Below are 22695 nucleotides of genomic sequence, written 5' to 3'. Positions count from 1 at the left end.
CGGATGTGTAAATTATTTTTTTTTTATTTCACTAAAATGCTGGTTTTCCCCCAAATTTTACATTTTTACAAGGGGTAATAGGAGAAAAAGCCCCCCAAAATTTGTTAGGCAATTTCTCCTGAGTACGAAAATACCCCATATGTGGCCCTAAACTGTTGCCTTGAAATACGACAGGGCTCTGAAGTGAGAGATCGCCATGCGCATTTGAGAACTAAATAAGGGATTTGCATAAGGACGGAACTGGATGCAAGAATGACACTTGCCTCCGATACCAAAAATACCCTATGGCAGTGTTTTCCAAACATGGTGCCTCCAGCTGTTGCAAAATTCCAGCATGCCTGGAAAGTCAATCGCTGTCCGGCAATACTGGGAGTTGTCTTGCAACAGCTGGAGGCTCCGTTTTGAAAACAGTGTCGTACGAGAAATTTTTTATTTGGAGGGGGGTGGACTTTGTAGAGGTATGTGTATGTAGCGTTTTACTTTTTATTTTGTGTAATGTAGTATAGTGTGGTGTTTTTAGGGTACACTCACATGGCCGGGGTCTACAGCGAGCTTCCCGCTGGGAGTTTGAGCTGCGGCGGAAAACTTGCTGCATCTCAAACTTGTAGCAAGAAGCTCGCTATAGACCCCGGCCGTGTGAATGTACCCTGTACATTTACATGGGGGGGGGGGGGGGGGAGGGGCGCAAACCTCCAGCTGTTGCAAAACTACCACTACCAGCATGCCCTTTGGCTGTCCGTGCATGCTGGGGTCTGAAGTTATGCAACAGCTCGAGGCACACAGGTTGCAAAACAGAGTTTGTTACTTAACTCAGTGTTTCGCAACCAGTGTGCCTCCAGCTGTTGCAAAACTACAACTCCCTGCATGTACGGTCTATCAGTGCATGCTGGGAGTTGTAGTTTGCAACAGCTGGAGGCACACTGGTTGCGAAACACTGTGTTAGGTAACCAACTTCACAACCAGTGTGCCTTCAGCCGTTGCAAAAACTACAACTCTCAGCATGCAGTGACAACTGAGGGCATGCTGGGACTTGTAGTTATGCAACAGCTGGAGGCATACTGCTAACACTCCCAGCATGCCCTTTGGCTGTCCGTGCATGTTGGGGGTTGTAGTTATGCAACAGTTGGAGGTACACTGGTTGCAAAACACTGAGTTTGTTACTTAACTCATTGTTTCCCAAAAAGGGTGCCTCCAGCTGTTGAAAAACTACAACTCCCTGCATGCCCAGATCGCAGAAAGACATGTTGGGAGTTAGTTTTGCAATGTCTGGAGGGTCACAGTTTGGGGACCACTGTGCAGTGGTGTCCAAGCTGTAGCCCTCCAGATGTTGCAAAACTTCAACTCCAAGCATGCCCAGAATGTCCAGGCATGCTTGGAGTTGTAGTTCTGCAACATCTGAAGGGCCACATGTTACAGAACTACAACTCCCAGCATTCCTGGACTGTCTGGGCATGCTGGGAGTTGTAGTTTTGCAACATCTGTAAGAGCACAGTTTGGACACCACTGCACAGTGGTCTCCAAACTGTGGGTCTCCAAACTGTGGGCCTCCAGATGTTGCAAAACTACAACTCCCAGCATGCCCAGAAAGCCTTTGGCTGTCTGGGCTTGCTGGGAGTTGTAGTTTGGCAACTCCTGGAATGCAGCAGTGAAATCACTTACCGCTGATCCGACCCGCTTACCCGGGACCATCCGACATTTTCCCTCCCCTCTGCCCTGACATCCAGGGGCGGGGCAGAGCGGGGATTTCACCTCTAACCTCCCGCCCCCCTCCTGCCATTGGTCTCTAGTCCTTACGACCAATGGCAGGGGTTTAGGAGCGAGGTGGCAGCTGCCACCTCGCTCCTATCACTCAGGATGGATCGGAGCGGTCTCAGACTGCTCCGATCATCCCTATTTTCCGGGCGATCGGGTCACCAGAGACCCAATCAGCCCGGAACCCTGCAAGTCCTTGTCATTAGTCAGTCAGTTAGTCACTGATCTGCAGCAGGGGACCAGTCTGATTGGACCCCTGCTGCATAGTGTCATCGGTCAGCTGTCCAGGACAGCTGAGATGACGTTTCTATCACCATGCCAACGGACATGGTGATAGAAAATGTATTGGACGTCTATACACGTCCATTTGCGTTAAGTCACATAAAAAATGGACATGTATGCACGTCCATTTGCGAGAAGGGGTTAAAGTATTAGGCGCTGTCCAGAACTAAGCTAAATGCTAACTAAAACTAGGAAAACAAGCTGGCTCCATCTTAGCTAGACATCACATGTAACAATACAGGGAACATAGATAGCAAAATATAATTTTCTCAACAAAGGTTGAGGAACCTCACAGTTTTAATTCTGGGTTGACTTTTTTTTGCCTTTTTTTTTTCGAGAAACTGTAAGCACAAACATTATTTTGTATTAATAAAAAGGTATGCATTCACATTTTTTATTTTTTTCCTTTTTAAAGGTCTATCTGCAACACCCACAGAACCTCTGAGCACGCTGGATGTAGTTTCTAGTAATAGTACGTCTATAAACATCACAAGTTTGCCGATTGTACCTAAAAATGAAAGTGAAAATGAAGGCAATATATCCACCTCTGTTGCTACTGCTGTTACTACTAGCACCAACATAATTCCTTCTAAAAAGGTTACACCAACACCAGAAAAAAGTACAAGAAAATTGGCAGATGTCAGCACGACACAAGTGGTGGGTAAGAACGTAATGTCTGTTACTGCTGCCTTCATCACCAAGCTTCTAAAACTTAAGACAACTACTGAAGCTGAGCCAACTGTAGAAGAAAACCTTATATTTGACAGCAAATACACTTTCATTACCACCTTGCCATCTGCCAAAGAATCAGAGAATGAGGTTGATGATGACTATCTACCTGAAAATGGAGACTATGAAGGAACGAGTAAGGAGAACTGGTCAAAAGAGGACATTCTGAAACCAGCTATTAGTAACAAGGATCCCATTGATCCTGATTATGATGAAAATCCCATTGACTTTGAACTGAAAACCAATGAAGATTCAGATGCTGATGAAGACAGTCACTTCTTCTTGCACTTGGTTGTAATAGTAGCAGTTATTGCAACAGTGTACATTGCCTACTATAACAAACGAAAGGTACGTAGTCCCTTTAGTATCTGTCTTTAAAGAGTACCTTTTTTAATATTTTATAGCTTAATCAATATAGATCAACTTTGCAATTGGATTTTATTTCTTGTCTAATTTCATTTTGAAACTCTGTCCACTAGGGGTCTCCTTAGGAGTCCCTGTTTCAGTGATTTCGGACTCACGCCGACCTGGCTGTTGGGTCCGAAATCGTAGACTCAGTGCTGCTCTCTGCCTGTCAATCAGACAGACGGGAGCAATTGCTCTGCGCGTATCCCGGCAGGGCATGGCAGCTCTGTCCTCAGACGTTCCTCCTCTCTGTATGGCACGTGTATAGCCAAACAGAGAGGAGGAGACTCAGGCTGGCGTCCCTGCCCTGTACTCAGCCTGTATGCGCTCTACCGAGAGGCAGCGCTGCATACAGGAAGAAGGGCGGAAGCTAGCCGTGGCATGCATCAGATGACGACGTGCCTGCCGGGTCACGCAGACTTCCCCTCCCCCTCGCACACAGCTCCAAACTGAGCTACAGAAGATGGAAGGAATAAAGGAATTGAAAGGGGGGGGGTTAACTTGAAATAATCACAGGGATAGAGATAGTCAGGGACAGATGAGGAGGGGGATTAGGGAAAGTTTAGTTGATAATAGGTACTCTTTAAATGTTAAAACTGTATTTTATGGAAAAGTGGCTTTCAGGCTCAGAAATGCATAATCATCAATTCCCCGAAAGTTGTAGGATTTAAAGGATACCTGTTGACAATTTTTTTTTAATCCTCCTAGTTCACCCCCCACATCCCCCCCCCCCTTTTATGATAAACTTAGCAGGCTTGACATCATCTGAAGCCCTACTAGGGAGAACTTCCTCCCTTATTCTGCTATGCTGCCCTGAACATACAGCATAGAGCTGTTCAGCATCTGTTGGGCTCTGATTGGCTGAGAACGCGCGCACACACACCCTCAGTTCTGTGCACTGAACTTTACAGTTTGCTCTGCTCTGCTCCTGACCATTATGTGCTACGGAGTAGTGACTATAGTCTAAGGCTAGGTTTCCACTTGGTTTTTTTTCTGGCAGTTTTTGGAAAACTGCCACTGCAGTTTTTGAGCCAAAGCCAGAAATGTATTCAAAAGGAATAGGACATATAAAGGAAGGACTTATACTTCTCCTCCCTTATGGATCCACTTCTGAATTTGGCTCAAAAACTGCAGTGGCAGTTTTCCAAAAACTGCCAGAAAAAAAACCAAGTGGAAACCTAGCCTTAACCCTTGGTATATCATCATCCACAGATCTACTAGTTTCAATGCTGTCAATTCTCAGTTTTACCTGATGACATGTCTATTTCCGGATTTAGAGGGGTATTAAAAAAAACTCCTCCCATTATAATTTTTGATCCATCTGCGAAGGATGATAGACCTCTCAGTAACCTAGAACCAGATGCCTCTTGTCTTAGGGAAGTATACATCAGCCTACACAGCTACAGTAAGAATTATTCCTCGGATTTTCAGTTTCATAAACAAGTACCTTTCCTCTGGATCTTCTTCAAGACCTAGCACCTTATACAGTCAATCAAATATAAGTTACTGTCCCAAATATACAGATAGATTATCAGTGGAAGAGCATAGAAAAGGAACACGCATATGGAAGGGGAAGTCAAACAAACATAACATTTACATTCAAGTCCACAAAAATTGACTAAAAGTCCACATGACCACTAGAAACAAACCTATGTAGAGAATCGCAATTCCCACTTTAGACTGAAATTAGACTAGACTTTTCGTGGTCACATCTCTCTTCCTCCAATAACATATTTCACCTATATTAAAGAAGGAGCCATCTTTTTTTTTTCTTTACTATCAATTGGAATGGATAGCCTCATCTACAGTTTTTCCTTTTCCTTCAAAACTTTCACTAGAGGGCACAATGCTCATCTGAGTTGGGGCAACATTTATCAATTTTTCCTGACCTGGCAAGCAGAACGCTCCAAGTACATTAAAGATGGGGCTTCTCTTACTGCTGCCAAGATTTTCTCCTTTTCCTTATAAAAATAAATACAGCAAGTTATATCTTTTTTCGGATCATATGACTTGGGTCCTCAATATTCTCAGTTTCTTTACGCTTCAGAAGGTCCAGAAAATTTTTGGGAATGCATTGCAAACTTTAAAGAAATTAGCATGCATAAAATTGTCCTTTTCTGACTCCTATAGCTTGTTTATTTTTCCATATATAGGGATATATGAGGGCTCATTTTTTGCTCTGTGATCTGTAGTTTTTGTCAGTACCCACTTATGTTTTGATTGGACTTTTTATTCACTTTTTATGCATTTTCTTTATGATCAATATGTGATTAAATCAGTATTTTGTCGGCGACTATTGGTATCCAATCCCCCATATTTGCCTATTTTACAAAAACATAATTTTTTATACATATTTTGTATCGCCGCTCGTGTAAATGTCCAAACTATTTAAATATAATGTTTATGATCCCACACGGTAAACAGTGTTAAAGTACCAAGCACCAAAAATACAGCTTTTTAATCACAGCATATATTGGAAAAAATGAATAAAAAGTGATCAAAAGTCCCATCAAAACAAAAATGGTACCGATAAAAACTACAGATCACCGCACAAATAAGCAGTCATACATCGCTGTATACGGAAAAATAAAGTTATAGGGGTCAGAAAATGACAATTTTATGCATACCGATTTTGTTTTAAAAAAGTTTGCATTTTTTTTATTTTTTAAATAGTACAATAGAAAAACTATATAAATTGGGTATTGTTTTAATCGCAATAACCTACAGATAATGTCCCTGACTTACTATTGTAAACCCGACTTGATTTGTCGGGTTGTGCGCCAGATTCTGGCGCATTGTACCAGAAATTCTGTCTGCGCCAGTATTTGCTCCTAAATTGAAAATAAAAATAATAATAAATAAATAAAATAAACAGACCAACCATTTTACTGAGCGAACCCAAAAAAGGGGCATGACCACCGGGAAAAGTGGGCATGGTCACTGAAAAGGGGGCGTGTCCTTACATTTTCGAGAAATCCCAACATATTTACTACAGTTTCCACAGAAAATGTGGTGAATTTGAGCTGAGGAAAACCCTGCAGCTCAGAGCATGTGTTAAAAAATTTTTTTTTTTAACCCCTTAAGGACTCAGGGTTTTTCAGTTTTTGCACTTTCGTTTTTTCCTCCTTACCTTTTAAAAATCATAACCCTTTCAATTTTCCACCTAAAAATCCATATTATGGCTTATTTTATGCGTCGCCAATTCTACTTTGCAGTGACATTAGTCATTTTACCCAAAAATGCACGACGAAACGGAAAAAAAAATCATTGTGCGACAAAATCGATGAAAAAACGCCATTTTGTAACTTTTGGGGGCTTCCGTTTCTACGCAGGGCATTTTTCGGTAAAAATTACACCTTATCATTATTCTGTAGGTCCATTCGGTTAAAATGATACCCTACTTATATAGGTTTGATTTTGTCGCACTTCTGGAAAAAATCATAACTACATGCAGGAAAATTTATACGTTTAAAAATGTCATCTTCTGACCCCTATAACTTTTTTATTTTTCCACGTACAGGGCGGTATGAGGACTCATTTTTTGCGCTGTGATCTGAAGTTATCGGTATGATTTTTGTTTTGATCTGACTTTTTGATCACTTTTTATTCATTTTTTAATGGTATAAAAAGTGACCAAAAATGCGCTTTTTTGACTTTGGAATTTTTTGCGCGTACGCCATTGACCGTGCGGTTTAATTAATGATATATTTTTATAGTTCGGACATTTACGCACGCGGCGATACCACATATGTTTTTTTTTTTTACACTGTTATTTTTTTTTATGGGAAAAGGGGGGTGATTCAAACTTTTATTAGGGTAGGGGTTAAATGACCTTTATTAACACCTTTTTTTTAACTTTTTTTTGCAGTGTTATAGGTCCCATAGGGACCTATAACACTGCACACACTGATCTCTTGCACAGATCACTGGCATGTATTAACACGCCTGTGATCAGTGTTATCGGCGCTTGACTGCCCCTGCCTGGATCTCGGGCACGGAGCAGTCATTCGCCGATCGGACACCGAGGAGGCAGGTAAGGGCCCTCCCGGTGTCCTGTAAGCTGTTCGGGATTTCACCACGGCGGTCCCGAACAGCCCGACTGAGCAGCCGGGTCACTTTCACTTTAGAAGCGGCGGTCAGCTTTGACCGCCGCTTCTAAAGGGTTAATACCGCACATCGCCGCAATCGGCGATGTGTGGTATTAGCCGCGGATCCCGGATTGATGAGTGCTGAGCCCTTTTTCGCAAGTCTGACCACCGTCACTTTACGAATTAATAACGCAAAAAAGCTTTTACCGAATATTTTGGTGCTAAATTTTCGGCATTGCTTGCATCCTTTTTTGGTGAAAAATCCCAAAGTTTCATGAAAATGTTGAAAATGTTGCATTTTTCTAACTTTGAAGCTCTCTACTTGTAAAAAAAAAATGGATATTCACAATAAATTTAATTTTTCTTCACAAATACAATGTCTACTTTATGTTGGCATCATAAAATGGACATATTTTTGCTTTTTGAAAAAATTAGAGGGCTTCAAAGTAGAGCAGCAATTTTAAAAAATGTCATGAAATTTGCTAAATCTGAAAGGACAGATGTTACAGAACAACAACTCCCAGCATGCCTGGGCAGTCCAGGCATGCTGAGAGTTGTAGTTTGGCAACATCTGGAGGGCTACCGTTTGGGCACCACTGTAATCGTGGTCTCCAAACTGTGACCCTCCAGATGTAGCAAAACTACAACTCCCAGCATGCCCAGACAGCCTTTGGCTGTCTGGGCATGCTGTGAGTTGCAGTTTTACTTTCACTTTCAATTCCCCCCCCCCCCCACACCGTCGATTCCCTACCTGAGCAAGTATCCAGCAGGCTCCAGCGAAGATCCCGGGTCCCCAGGCATCTTCTCCTGCAGGCACGGCCTCCATCTTATTCCCAGATCCCTTCGACATCCAGGGGCGGGCAGAACGGGGGTTTCCATAGTAACCCCCTGTCCTGACTAATGGCAGGGGATAGGAGGAGATCACAGCTCTGCGACCTCACTCCTATCCCTTAGGCTGATCGGGGCTGTTGCTGACCACTCCGATCAGCCCTATTTTCCGGGTGATCTGGTCACCAGAGACCCGATCAGCCCGGAATTGGAGAAAATCGCATGTCTGAATTGACATGCGATTTTCTCCGATCGCCGACATGGTTTCAGCAGGCATCCGGCTCCGGTCCACAAGAGGTTTAAAGTAGGGAAAAGTGCAAGATGTAGGGAAAGCTTAGTAAGTACCGTGTAAAAATATCTGGGGAGAAAAAAAACTCACAAAGAAAACTACACTACACTCTTAGTTCGTCAGGGCCAGTGTGTAATTTTTAAAGTAAAGTGCACTGCGTAAAAAACCAAACGTTGCAAAACGTTGAGTAGGGAAAATGAAAATTGGCCCAGTCCGGCCAAAATGGGTTTGGTCTTTAAGGGGTTAAGGCCATGTTCACATTGTGGAATTTCTGAGCACAACACTCTGCTCTTAAATTCCACTGCAGAGTCCATGGGATTCTACTTCACTCTGCACATGGCCAGATTTTCCTACCACGGAAATCCAGATTTCGGTGTTCACAGAAACAAACAAATTCGTTGTTTCCGCTTGAAAATGCATTGCCGTCTATGAAGACTGCAAATTTCCAAACAGTCCTAGCATCGGAAGAACATGCAGATTTGCGGAATGTCCCTCCGTGTTTTCCAAATGGACCTTCCACACATTTTCCGCCATATGAATGCTTCCTATTTTCCATCTGCAGACCCATATGGGGCAAAAAATGGAAAAGAAAAAAAAACAAACTTCAATTTTGCAACTCTGGGGGGAGAGTTATTAACCACTTAAGGACCCAGGGCATACCTGTACGTCTTGAGTCCTCTCCCTTTCTATAACACGGGGCAGCGGGTCGGGCCTGGCCTCTGACAACGGCCGGGACCCGTGGGTAATAGGGCACGGCACTGATCGCGGTGCCGCATGCTATTAACCCTTTAGACGCTGCGTTCAAAGTTGATCGCTGCGTCTAAACTGAAAGTATACTACTCCCGGCTAGCTCAATGGGCTGTTCGGAACCGCCGCAGCGAAATCGTGACATCCCGAAAAGCTGGAAGACACAAGGAGGTTCCCTACCTTCCTCCTGCGTGTCCGATCACTGAATGACTGCTCAGTGCCTGAGATCCAGGCATGAGCAGTCAAGCAGCAGAATCATTGATCAAATGTTATCCTATGGGATAACAATGATCAATGTAAAAGATCAGTGTGTGCAGTGTTATAGCCCCCTATGGAGGCTATAACTTCTCAAATAAAAGTTTGAATCACCCCCCTTTTCCCATTAAAAAAATAGTGTAAATAAAAATAAACGTGGTATCGCCGTGTGGAAATGTCCAAATTATAAACATATATCCTTAATTAAACTGCACGGTCAATGCAAAAAAAATTCAAAAAATCCAAAATAGGCTATTGTCACTTTTTAGATAATGAAAAAATGAATAAAAATCTATTGAAAAGTCAGATCAATACAAAAATGGTACCGCTAAAAACTTCAGATCATGGTGCCAAAAATGAGCCACCCCGTACGCAGAAAAATAAGTTAAATATAAAATTTCCTGCACGTAGTTATGATTTTTTCCAGAAGTATGACAAAAACAAACCTATATAAGTAGGGTATCATTTTAATCATATGGAACTACAGAATAAAGAGAAGGTGTCATTTTTACCCAAAAATGTACTGCGTAGAAACAGAAGCCCCCAAAACGTACAAAATAGTTGTGTTTTTCTTCAATTTTGGCGCATTATTTATTTTTTTTTCGTTTCGCCGTAGATTTTTGGGTAAAATGACTGATGTCATTACAAAGTAGAATTGGTGGCACAAAAAAATAAGCCATCATTTTTATGTGCAAAATTTAAAGAATTATGATTTTTTAAAGGTAAGGAGGAAAAACGAAAGTGGAAAAACCCTGGGACCTTAAGGGGTTAAACAAATGTAGAGAAAGTGGTTCAGCAATCAGATTGCTTCTTTCATTTTTAAATAGGCCTATGAAGAACAAAAGACTGGTTGCTATGGACAACTGAACCACTCTTCCTCTGCACAGGTTTTGATAAATCTTCCCTTTGGTTTGTACGCAGTGCACTTTTGGTAAAAATTACATTTTCTTTATTCTGCAGGTCAATTTGATTACGACAATATCAAATTTATGTAGGTTTTGTAAGAAGATGAGTGTGCTTAAAATTGTCCTCTTCCGACCCCTATACATATACATGGCCGTATGAGTGTTAAAAAAAAAATTCGGATCTGTTTTTATCGGTACCATTTTTCTTTTAATAGGATTTTTTGATCGCTTTAAAAAAAATTCTGGTATATGAAGTGAACAAAAATCCTCAATTCTGGACTTTGGTAATTGTTTTATGTCTACACAACTTACAGTGCAGTTTCATTAAAGGGGTACTTCGCTGCTCAGCGTTCGGAACAAAATGTTCAGAACGCTTAGAGCTGTGGATGGGGCTTGTGATAAAATGGCTCCACCACCTTGTGATGTCATGCCCAGCCCTCTCAATGCAAGTCTATAGGAGGGGGTGTGGCAGCCATCACGCCCTCTATCATAGACTTGTTTTGAGGGGGCGGGGCAATGATGTCAAAAGGCGCTGGCTCTAAGCGTTTGGAACATTTTGTTCCGAACCCTGAGCAGAGGAGTACCACTTTAAGCCCTTAAGGACCCATTATGTGAATACACGACATGGTGCCATGAAGGCTGTATGATATGGGCTCCTGACTTGAGCCCGCACCATACTGTCTATCAGTCAGTTGATTGCAGTAGCTGAGGGCTGCTGCTGTCAAAGTGGGTTGGGTGCTTCATTGATTTAAACTATTTTTAGGGCAGGGGATTATTCACGTTTATTAACTTTTTATTTTTACATTTGTTTTTTAGTCTCCATAGGGAACAATTACTTGCAATTTTTGGATTGCAAACATAGAACAATGCTTTGCTATAGCACAGCATTGATCTGTGTTATCAGAGCTCCAATTGTTTAAGCTACCAGCACACTTGGAGCACTGATTAGATGGCAAGGAGGCAGGTAGGGACCCACCGTCTGTCATCCAAGCTAATTGGGACCCCACGACTTTGGTAAAATGAATGACGTCATTACAAATTACAATTGGTGGTGCAATAAAACAAGCCCTTTTATAAGGGTTTGTAGGTGAAAGTCAGTCCGTTATGGCTGTTAGGAGAGGAGGAATAGATGAAAGTGCAAAAATTTGAAATCCTTAAGGGGTTAAGCAGTTGTTTCTAACTTTTATATAACATTTATGGTAAATTGAAGAATGCCGTAAAAATTGGTCACGCAAAAACAAGCCCTCATATGACTTTGCCACTAAAAATAAGCACCATGGCTTCTAGAAGACAAAAAGGTAAAAAATAAAATGTAAATTCTCTGTTTTTTATTTATTTTTTTATGATTTTAACAGTTGTGATTGTGAGACTTTCAGCACACAGTTAACATTTATTAGAACTAATTCAAGAGTAAAGGTGGAACAGTTGCTCATAGGAACCAATGTGTTTTACTTTTCCCTTGCAAAACTTTTGATAAATCCCCCTTGGTGGGTATCAAAAATATCCAGTACATGAACTCCAAATAATATAAAGATACTAATGTTTGTCTCTTCCCACCCAATCCCAGATATATCTTTTAATACAGAGAAGAAGATGGCAAAATGGTCTTTGCTCCAAGAACACAGGGTACCGTCGCTTGGACCAGAATGTGAATGAAGCAATGCCTTCCTTAAGAAACTCCAACAATTATGTATTTTGAAGAACTTCCAGCATTCCTATGCCTTTTTATGCCTTTTTCAGCACCAGGAATATTTTACTTGATTGTGTAGTTAAGATTAAAGATTTTTTTTAATAACCATTTAAGTCTATGAAGTTGATCTAGATGGTTGGTTTTTGGGTGACAATCACTTATTTTTCATTAATAGTGTGATTTAAAAACACACACACACACACACACACACACACACACACACACACACACACACACACATATATATATATAATATAATATATATATATATATATATATATATATATATATATATATATATATATAATATAATATATACACACACTCTCCATTCTGGACTCCTCTTTAAAGCCCAAGACAATTAGGCCTGTAGACCAAGCCTGTTTTTTCAAATCAGGGATGCCTGACTTTATTAGAGAATAACTCTGGTAACGTTTTGCGAATCATGATAATTCTGACATTGTTTTTTTGTCACAAGTTGTACTTCATGTACATAGTAAAAGTTAGCTGATATAATTTGTATTTTTTTTTACAATGCAAACAATCGTGACATTTTTGGAAAAAAAAATGTTGCAAATTTCAGATGTTTACTTTATTTTGAAAACATTTTTTTAAATTAACATTTTAAATTAATTAGAAGCCTAGCAATTTTACTTGAAATTTAGAAAATTTGGGAAATTTAAAAGGTACATTTTTTGTTTTTGTTTTATGTGCTATGCAAGGTTTGCAGAATATGTGAAAAGAAAAAAACACAGAGATGGCGCCTTGATGGTGCCTTTACTCTTTTAATTCTAAAGGGTGGGGGGGGGGGGTAGGTCAGGAGAGGAAGGGGGGGGGGGAGATTATTCTGCTCACCTTTCAGAGTTGTGCTGCAAGCAGGCACAACTCTGAAGCGTTTTTGCTGGTGTGCGGCAAGGTTCCAGGGCCGCTAGCCCCTGGAACAGCTGGCCGATGTTCTGGCTGGTCTCCGGTGCTGCGGGGTGCCAGCCGGTGCCGGCTTTCTGGAGCGCTGCTTCTGTGGGATGGATACCGTCGGCTGGTGTGTCCCGGATGTCCAAATGCAGTCCGCTGGCAGATGTTGCAGCTGCTGTCAGTGGTGATGGCCCCCCTCGATGTATACTGGTCCCTTGCGGTCAGAGCGCAGTTGGAGTCACGGTGAGCAGAAGGGTGCCGCTATCCTCGAGACCCCGGTGGGGTAAAGTTCTTTTCGGTTGGTGATCGGGAGCAGCTTTCTTGCCGAGACCGCTGGCAGGCGGTGGCAATAATGTAGGAGAAAAAGGCAGGAGTCCCCACGGAAGCTTGGGGGAACGGACGTCACAGCCTAGCCCCCTGTGACTGAAAGAACCGCCAAGATTTGAAACTGCAATGCCCCTGACACTGTATATAAGCACATCTGTCACACTATACCTACAGACCTGAAGAAGAAAGGATTCCCCTTTTTAAACTCGTTGTCCACCTTCTGAATTTCATTTCTTATTCTTTATTTTCTTTTTTCTTTATGTAACCCATTTGTATAATAAATCCCCCCTTCTAATTAAGAAGTTTCAGCTATTTATTGTCGCAACAGAGAAGCGCTTTCACAGCAAACGCAGAGGAATTTTTCCAGGGGATACCCCCACGTTGGGGACTCCTGCCTTTTTCTCCTACATGCAAGGTTTGCAGAAACTTAGAGGTGGTAGAACTAGACCCCTCAAGGTATTCACTAGTGCATATAGTGAGTATTTTAACACCATAATTTTTTGGCAGGAATTATTACAAAGTCAGTGTTTAAAAATTTGCTTTTTTTCACAAAGGCATCATTTTTTGCACATTGCTTCTGATATTGAAAGAAATGCACCCTATATTTTGATGAGCTGCTTTTCCTGTCTTCGGAAATACCCTTGCTAAGGCCATATTTGGTTACTTGGCCGTGTGGCGGGACCCAGAAGGAGAGGAGCATCATTTGGCTTTCAGGGCATCATTTTAGGCCAAATGGATTATAAGCCGCACTTCATGACTGCAAAGGGTTTTAGCTGCCAGAACCATACAGAACCCCCACAAGTGACCACATTTTGGAAACTACACCCCCTATACATCTAGACCAAAATTGAGTACTTTGTAACTATTCCAGCCACACAAAAAGGACACAAAGTACTCACTTTTGGTGTAGAGGTATACTTTAGGGGGAGTAGTTTAAAAAATGGGGTCACTTGTGGGGGTTCTGGCAGCTAAAACCCTTTCCAGTCATGAAGTGCGGCCTATAATCCATTCGGCCTGAAATGATGCCCTGAAAGCCAAATGATGCTCCTCTCCTTCTGGGTCGGCCAAGAAACCAAATATGGCCTTAGTTGGGGGTATTTTTGAACATCGGATGAGCAGATCATAAAAATATAGTGTGCATTTCCTCCTTTTCAGAGGCAATGTACACAAAATATGTCCCACAAATGATGCATTTGTGGAAAAAAAAAGCAAATTTCAATTTTTTATACTGACTTTGAGTCCTTTTTGTGTGGCCGGAATCGTTACAAAGTCAGTATAAAAAATTGAAATTTGCTTTTTTTTCCCCCACAAATGCATCATTTGTGGGACGTATTTTTGGTTCTTTCTTGACTGAAAAGGAAGGAATGCAACCAATATTTTAATTAAGCTGCTCTTCCTGTGTTCGGAAATGCCACCGCTTTAGCCATATTTGGTTGCTTTGGTACATGGTGGGACCCAAATGGAGAGAAGCCCCATTTGGATTTCAGGACATCATTATAAAAATTATAGGCCCCACTTAATGCCTGCAAAGGTTTGAAGCTGGTAGAACCATACTGCACACCAACAAGTGACCCCTTTTTTAAAAACTACACCCCCTAATGTATTCACTTGGGTTAGTAGGACTTGCATTCTTTTAGCACTTTGTGTTGATGGTATTAGCATAGGTCAGTGTAAAATATAAAAAAAAATTCCACATATGTATCATTTGTGGGATACTTTAAAAAAAAAAATTGCTTTTGAAATGAATGAAACGCACCCCAAATCTTATTATGCTGCCTGTCCCATGTTAGGGAGTACCCCCTTTTAGGCCATAATTTGTTGCATGGCCACATGGTGGGTATCATTATACAAATTATAGGCCACATCTTGCAAAGCATTCTAGCTGTCAGAACAATACCGTACTCTCAGAAGTGACCTCATTTTTGAAACTACACCTCCTAAAGTATTCACCTAGGGCAAAAGTGAGTATGTTGAGACCTTGTGTGGCTGGAATTATTTCAATGTCAGTGGAAAAAATTAAGAAATAATTTTTTTTTTCTCAAATGCTTTATTTGTGGGACATCATTTTGGTACATCGCTTCTGAAATGGGGGAAATGCTCCCTATATTTGCTTACGCTGTTTGTTGCGGGCTGAGCAGTACCCCCACTTAAGCCATATTTGGTTGCCTGACCGCCTGGTATGGCCCAGAAGGAGAGAAGCCCAAATTGGCTTTCAGGGCATCATATGAATTATAGACCCTACTCCATGCCTGCAAAGTATCGGAGCTAGCAGAATGATACCGCACCCCCACGTGGACCACAAGATTGGTCTCAGAAAGAAATATGTATTAACTGGACCAGGGACCGCTCTGATCGCTCCTTGGTCTTCTAGCAGTGCCATGCAGCTGTCAGCAAACATCTGCAGTTCCTGATGGATATATCAGTCATTTTGTGGGCATAAGCACCCACTCATGACGAATATGTCCATCACTGGGTGTTGGAAAAAAAAATCTTGAGAAGACTGATGTTTATTTTGTTGGAGGGGCGGGGCGGTGTTGTAGTCATTCCGAAATGAATGGGGTTGCTACAGTATATGTTAGAATCACTTTTTTTTTACGTGATGCTGATGGATACATCTAACATACTGCAGAAACAGAGTATGAATGGGGCCTTTGTTAAAAAAATATATATATATATTATGTGTAGGGTCACAAGGAGCACATCAGCAGCATATTTTACACTGCGGATGTCCAGCTGGCAGTCACATGAGTGAGCTCACTGCTGCAGATGGATAGCTCAATGTGTGGACGCTTGTGACTGCTGAAGGGAAATCAGCCGCGATAAGTGGACACAGAGCTACCAAGCCGCGGCAGGGAGCTCACCATTGTGATTGCTGGCGGGGTATCTGCAGCATGTAATACGCTGCGGATGCGTTCCGTGTGCCCTTACACATTGTGTATTTTTAGTTTTATTTATTTAATAAATGTAATGTATTTTTATGTTTTACTCTTTTATATCATTTTAAACCTTTTTTACTTTTTTTTGTTTTTTTACACACATTCTTTTTTTCACACTTTATTTTTTTTTTTTTTTTTTTATGCTTTGGAATACTTACAAATGGCTCCCTGTTATACGGGTACACCCATTTGTCTACCCTTATAGAGAAGTCTACCCTTAGTATTCCAAAGCATTGTACAGTGGTCCCTCAACATACAATGGTAATCCATTCCAAATGGACCATCGTTTGTTGAAACCATCATATGTTGAGGGATCCGTGCATTGTAAAGTATAGGACAGTGGTCTACAACCTGCGGACCTCCAGATGTTGCAAAACTACAACACACAGCATTACACACAGCAACACTACAACAGCCGTTGGCTGTCCGGGCATGCTGGGAGTTGTAGTTTTGCAACATCTGGAGGTCCGCAGGTTGAAGACCACTGGTAGAGGAACTTTTACCCACCTGTCCCCACTGCTGCCCTGTATGTTGCCCTCCATCGCTGTCGCCGCGTCCCTAGGGTGTCCCCGACGCTCCGACAAGGCCTCTGCTGCTCCAGCATCTTTGCTCTCCGTCGCCGCCATCACGTCGTTACGCACGCCGCTCCTATTGGATGATGGGACGGCGTGCGCAGCGACGTGATGACGACGATGGAGAGTGCAGACGATCCTGAAGAGGACGCGCCGGAGCCCCGAGGACAGGTAAGTGATCGTCAGCGGACCACACGGGGCACCGTAAACTGCTATCCGGTGGCAGCTGAAGCAGTCTGCGCTGCCGGATAGCCGTTTATGCGATGGCCCCAACATACAAAAGCATCGTATGTTGATGCTGCCTTTAACATGCGATGGCCTCTGAGAGGCCATCGTATGTTGAAATGTTCGTATGTCGGGGCCATCGTAGGTCAGGGGGGTCACTGTAGTTATATGCCCAGGTAACATGCAGCACCCCCTGATCGTTGCAGGGTGCTGCTGGAGCGAGACAGCAAACTCCTTACAGCTCACGGTTACTTCCGACCGCGGCTGTAAGGGTTAAACGGCCGGGACCTAAGTTTACTGGCAGTGTGGCATGTCCACGCCTGCCAGAGATCACATGCAGCACCCCGCGATCGCGCTGCGGGGTGCTGCAGGGGAGACAGAGCTCCCACCCTCTGTCAAAAACTTACAGCTCGCGGTCACTTCAGACCATGGCTGTAAGGGTTAAAACTGCCGGGACCGAAGTTTACTTCAGTCCTGGCAGTGCGCAGGGTCCCGGCTGTGTCAAGAGTCCCTGCCGCGATCTCGTGGGTACACTGGCCAATACCCACGAGATCAATTGACTTATATACTCGTCCAGGTGCGGGAACGTGCATCCCGCCTGGACGTGTATATACGTCCATGGTCATTAAGGGGTTAATGTCCTCAATGCTGCTGGTTTCGCATGTGTGTATAGAAAGACAACTGAAAGGCTAGGTTTCCACTTTTTTGGGTACGTTCACATGGGAGGATTATCTGTGGAATTTCTGAAGCGTATCTTCTGCAGAAAATCTGTGGTGCATTTTGCTACCATTGACTTCAATGGGTCTGAAGGAAAATCTGCCTCTATTGCGGATTTTCTGTTGACCCATTGATGTTAATGGTAGCAAAATCTGCTGCAGATATTTTGCAGGTAATCTGCCCCTGTGAACGTACCATTTTTATTAATTTTTTTTGTGAAAAAACGACACAACCAGATGTTAGCTGAAAGTCAACAGGCATTAATGAAACGCCAAACCCGCTTAGCATTCTTTCCTGTGTCCCTTTTTTAGTGGCAGTTTTCCAAAATTCGCAGCATGTTGACACTGGCGTTTTGTGGACAAAAGCTTTGCTTATGTCTCCCATAGAAGTATATAATAACAAAAGAAAAACATAAGACGCCATGCAGGTTTAGCATTGGTATCTTTCCCCCCCCCCTCTTCCCTTTCTAAAATCGAAATTCTTGAGTCACATGATGAATGTACACATTTTTTATTTATTTATTTTTTATGGGAGAAGGGGGGGGGTTGATTCAAACTTTTACTAGGGAAGGGGTTAAATGACCTTTTTATTAACTTTTTTCACTTTTTGTTTTTCACTTTTTTTTGTAGTGTTATAGCCCCCATTTTACACTGATCCCTTACACTGCCATAGCTTTGCATGGATCAGCGTTATAGGGGGTTGATTGCTCAAGCCTGTAGCTCAGGCTTGGAGCAATCAAATGCCGATTGGACATGACAGAGCAAGGTCAGGGGACCTCCGCTCGCGTCTTAGCTGATCGAGACATCGCGATTTTATTGCGATAGTCTGTTATACAAGATCAGCACACTTACTCCATATGTCAGTTCTTATCCTACATACTCCCAGGCTCCTGACTAGAAGTCCCTCCATCACCGGATTACGACAGTAGCTTTACTGGGATATCAACAGATTTTCAGCACTGAGCAATGAAAATTCTTGCCACAGTAAGAACATGATAAATAGCCAAATAATCTATTGGAATAGTTTCCAAAGTCAAGAAAAGAAGGGCTACTGCAGGACTGCACCTAAGAGAAATGAGGAGTAGCTGATCTAGGAGATACTTAAGGAGAACTCCAGAGTATAAAAATTGTCGCCCATACTGCCAGCAGTAAAAAAAAAAAAAAAAGAAATGTACATACCTTCCTCCGCTCCCCCGGGGCCTCTCTTAACCGGCTCCGGTCTCCGCCGCAATCCACTTCCTGGTAGCCGGTGGTCGGAGAATCATACTGCGCTCAGCCAATCACCAGCCGCAGCGAAGTCCGACTCGGCCGGCGATAGGCTGAGCGGCAGTGTGAGAACGCTTCAAGACAAAAATTTCTTCACTACACCCGCACCTGCTGCTGGGGCCGAAAACGTCACACTGCCGCTCAGCCTATCGCCGGCCGAGTCAGGACTTCACTGCGGCTGGTGATTGGCTGAGCGCTGTAAGTCTCTCCGACCACCGGCAGCAAGGAAGAAGATCCCGGCGGAGACCAGAGACTGTTACCGGATGCCCAGGGGGAGCGGAGGAAGGTATGTACATCTTTATTATTTTTTTACTGCCGGCAGTATGAGTGACAATTTTTATACTCTGGAGTTCTCCTTTAATACTAAGACAAAAGAGGTGAACAAGATGACTCGTCCACCAAATATGCAATAGTGTACATACAGCATTGCCACACCTCCAAATATATTTAGAGGATAAAGGACATAGTTTAGCAAGCCGAGCAGGAGTATAATACCACCTGTATAACAATTTTCGTGAAGATTCAAAATTATTAGAAAGTTTTCTATGTATATCAAATACAAACCTCCACTGCTCGTCTGTAAATTTCTGACCCAATTCCTCCTCCCACCGCAACTGAAATGTAAAATGTGGGGACTTGTTAATCGGCAGGAGCTTAGTATAGGCAATAGAGATTCCCTCAGTGAATGCAGTGTTGTTTAAAAAAAAAACCTATCATATCTTGTTCTTCGTCTGAGGCCAAGTTAGAGAACAAGGAAAATGAGGTATTCTTAAATATTTATAAAACTCCTTGTGAGAGAGTTAAAAAGCAGAAGCAATAGAGAAGGGAAGGAGACCAGAAGAGTCAGAGAGTTGAGTGTTTATACCTGCTCTAATCCAAAGACTAAGATCCAGATCAATTAAGTAGTTACTTATTGCTGCAAGAGGAATATCTGTTATCTGCCATGGGCGCAGAGCCCTAATGTAATCTAGTTAACACAAACTTTAATAGATGCTGTGATAGAGGAGCAAGAGGAAGGAGCAGAAGTAGGGTTGAAACGCAAAGAGCACAGGACGTTACACAAGGATGGAAATCCAAGTAGGTCAGACTATATCTACCCAATGTGGGGGATCTTTTTGCCACCACAATCTTTTAAGCTGGTCTATTAAGACAGCATGGTAATAGGTTAGTAAACAAGGGACCCCCCAATCCACCATCTCTAACTGGATGATATAAGAGTTGTGCATTTACTCTAGGGCATCTACCAGCCCATATAAATTGTAAGATTAGCTTTTGAAGATCAGATATATACACAAGGTAGGGACTATAATTGGCAGAATACAAAGACAGTATAAGATCATGGGTAACAAGACCATTTTTGCTGCTGCAATGCGGCTAACCCAGGATACCGGAAGATACGAAAAATCGGCAATATCTGAGATTTCAGAGAGGCAAAATTTACACTAGCAGTTTTAGAGGGTCGGGCAGTCAGTAAAATATCCAAGTAAGGAATCTGATCTTCTGACAAAAGGAAAAGCTAGTTCGCAGAATTTCTTCTGAATCAGTGGATAAGTTAAGAGCCATAATAGTAGACTTAGGAGGCATTTATTTTGTGGCTTTTTTTTTCCCCTCAGGTAAAGTGGCAACTTGATGAAGATGATAAGATTGTTCTCTGTTTACTGTAAATAAATACTTATACTCGGTGCTGCCATGTCTAATACCATCTTTGCTTGCATCTCTGCACGACACAGGCACAGATACTTTATGGTGGACACTGCACATTGGACATAATATACAGGGGCTGTCTGATTTTATTACATTGTAAGCACAAGTGCCCATGATCAAGAGCACAGGTAAGTCACTTACCCTGTAAAGTGGTAAAGAAGCTCAGCACCATGCAGTTGACAATGCTCCTTCAGGAAGACGGGCACTTTAAATTCCTTATCCTATCAGCTGCTTTACTGTTCTGCTGCTGTCACTGTGAGGAGATGAGATAGGCAGGAAATGAAGGCATCACATGCACTGCACAGCATGACATCAGGGAAGATACAGGCTGTTTAGTCATGATAGGTTTTATAGGAGCACCCCCTCCCTGTAGTTGTTGTAGAAATACTGAGTTTTAAAGGGAAATTACACCATTTTTTTAAAATAAATTCATGGTATTATAGAGTTATTCTAGTTTTTTTAAAGTGTCTGATCGCAGGGGTTAGACCTCTGAGCCCCCGCAATCTCCTTTAGGGTGCCCCGGCACTACTTGTGTATGGAACGGTGTTGTCACAGCCTCTCCATGTATTTTCTATGGAAGCTCTGGTTATACAGGAGCGCTGTACTCTGCTGTCTCCCGTGCTCCCTTGGAGAACACATGAAGGGGGTACAAGGAGAGCTGGGGCACAGTTCAGGAGATTGCTTGGCATCCCAGTGGTCGGATCTCCAGGATTAGTCACTTATCCCCTATACGTCACTTTACAGCAAGAGTGCATCTCAAAGAATTAGGGCCAGAGCATGCTGTGGACAATTCTGCTGTCCCCTCTGTTTCACCCTGCTAAAGAGTACCTGTCACCAAACTAAACTTTTAATATATGGCTCCTTATGTAATTATAAGACACTTTTTACTATTTACTTGCTATTAAAATTCTCAACCTTTTATGTGTTTTTAATGTGATTGAAAAGAACGGCCACTAGGTGGCTCTGTCCTGTTCCCTGCGCAAGTCAAACAGTTTGGTCTCCTCCTGGCCTTGCAAGAGACCAACCTCAGGAAATGTGTGCGGGACATGGCGAAACACAGCTCTTGCAGGCTTCAGTGACGTTGTGCCTGCTGGGGAATGCCCACTTTCTCCTGCCACAAGCTCACACAATGTGAGCAAAGGGAAAGGTATGTTACAGAGTTTTTAAACCTCAGTAAAAAAAAATTAAGGGCAGGAGGGGTGTTAGGAGTAGTAAGGGAATATAATCTGAGTTAGTTTAGAAATTATGGTTTGATGACAGGTACTCTTTAACAATTCAGGTCCCTCTTTCATCAGAGCTGCACTCACTATTTTGCTGTTATAGCAAGTCTTATCCTCCAAAGCTGCACACACTTTTCAGCTGCGTTATAACCTTTTATCCTCCCATCACCTTCAAAGCTGATGTTCTATCATGTCTCATCCTCCAGTTGCCTACAAAGCTACTGTCAGTATTCTGTTACATCATACTACATTCATCTCCGAAGCTGCATTTACAATTCTAATGTTATACATGTGATCCTCCTGTCACCTCCAAAGCTGCTGTAATATCATGTCTTTGCAGAATAGTGAGTACAGTTCTGGAAGATGTCACAGCAAGTCTTATGCTCAAGTAACATCCAAAGCTGCACTCACCATTCTGCTGTTATACAACATCTTACCCTCCAGTCACCTTAAAGCTGCACTCAATAGTCTGCTGTTATATAACCTCTTATCCTCCAGTTACCTCCAAAGCTGCTGTTATATCATGTCTCATCCTCCAGTTTCCTACAAAGCTGCTGTAAGTATTCTACTGTTACATCATGCTACAGTTATCTCTAAAGCTGCACTCACAATTCTACTGGTATACATGTGATCCTCCAGTCACCTCCAAACCTGCTGTAATATCATGTCTTATGTTCCAGAGCTGTGCTCACTATTCTGCTGTTACAGCAGATATTATGCTCAAGTAACCTGCAAAGCTGCACTCACTGTTCTGCTGTTATATAGCATCTTATCCTCCAGTCATCTTCAAAGCTGCACTCACTATTCTGCTGTTATACAACGTGTTATTCTCCAGTGGCCTCCAAAG

The 22695-nt window shown here is 42.5% G+C and overlaps 1 protein-coding gene across 2 annotated transcripts in view; it reads left to right on the top strand.

The window, feature by feature from the left end:
- Window positions 1-12078, top strand: part of C4H5orf15 (chromosome 4 C5orf15 homolog) — a 37653-nt gene extending 25575 nt beyond the window's left edge. For both annotated transcript variants that reach the window (XM_056516601.1, XM_056516602.1), the window contains 2 exons: window positions 2450-3111; window positions 11848-12078. In XM_056516601.1, coding sequence (XP_056372576.1) covers window positions 2450-3111; window positions 11848-11979 — 794 coding nt within the window. In that variant the 3' untranslated portion in view covers window positions 11980-12078. The remainder of the gene's footprint in view (window positions 1-2449; window positions 3112-11847) is intronic.
- The last annotated feature ends 10617 nt before the right edge of the window (window positions 12079-22695 follow it).

This window comes from Hyla sarda, chromosome 4 (genome assembly GCF_029499605.1).
Source record: "Hyla sarda isolate aHylSar1 chromosome 4, aHylSar1.hap1, whole genome shotgun sequence".
Lineage (NCBI taxonomy): Eukaryota > Metazoa > Chordata > Amphibia > Anura > Hylidae > Hyla > Hyla sarda.
The sequence above is the reverse complement of the archived record's forward strand: the minus strand, read 5'-3'. Positions and strand labels throughout refer to the sequence as shown.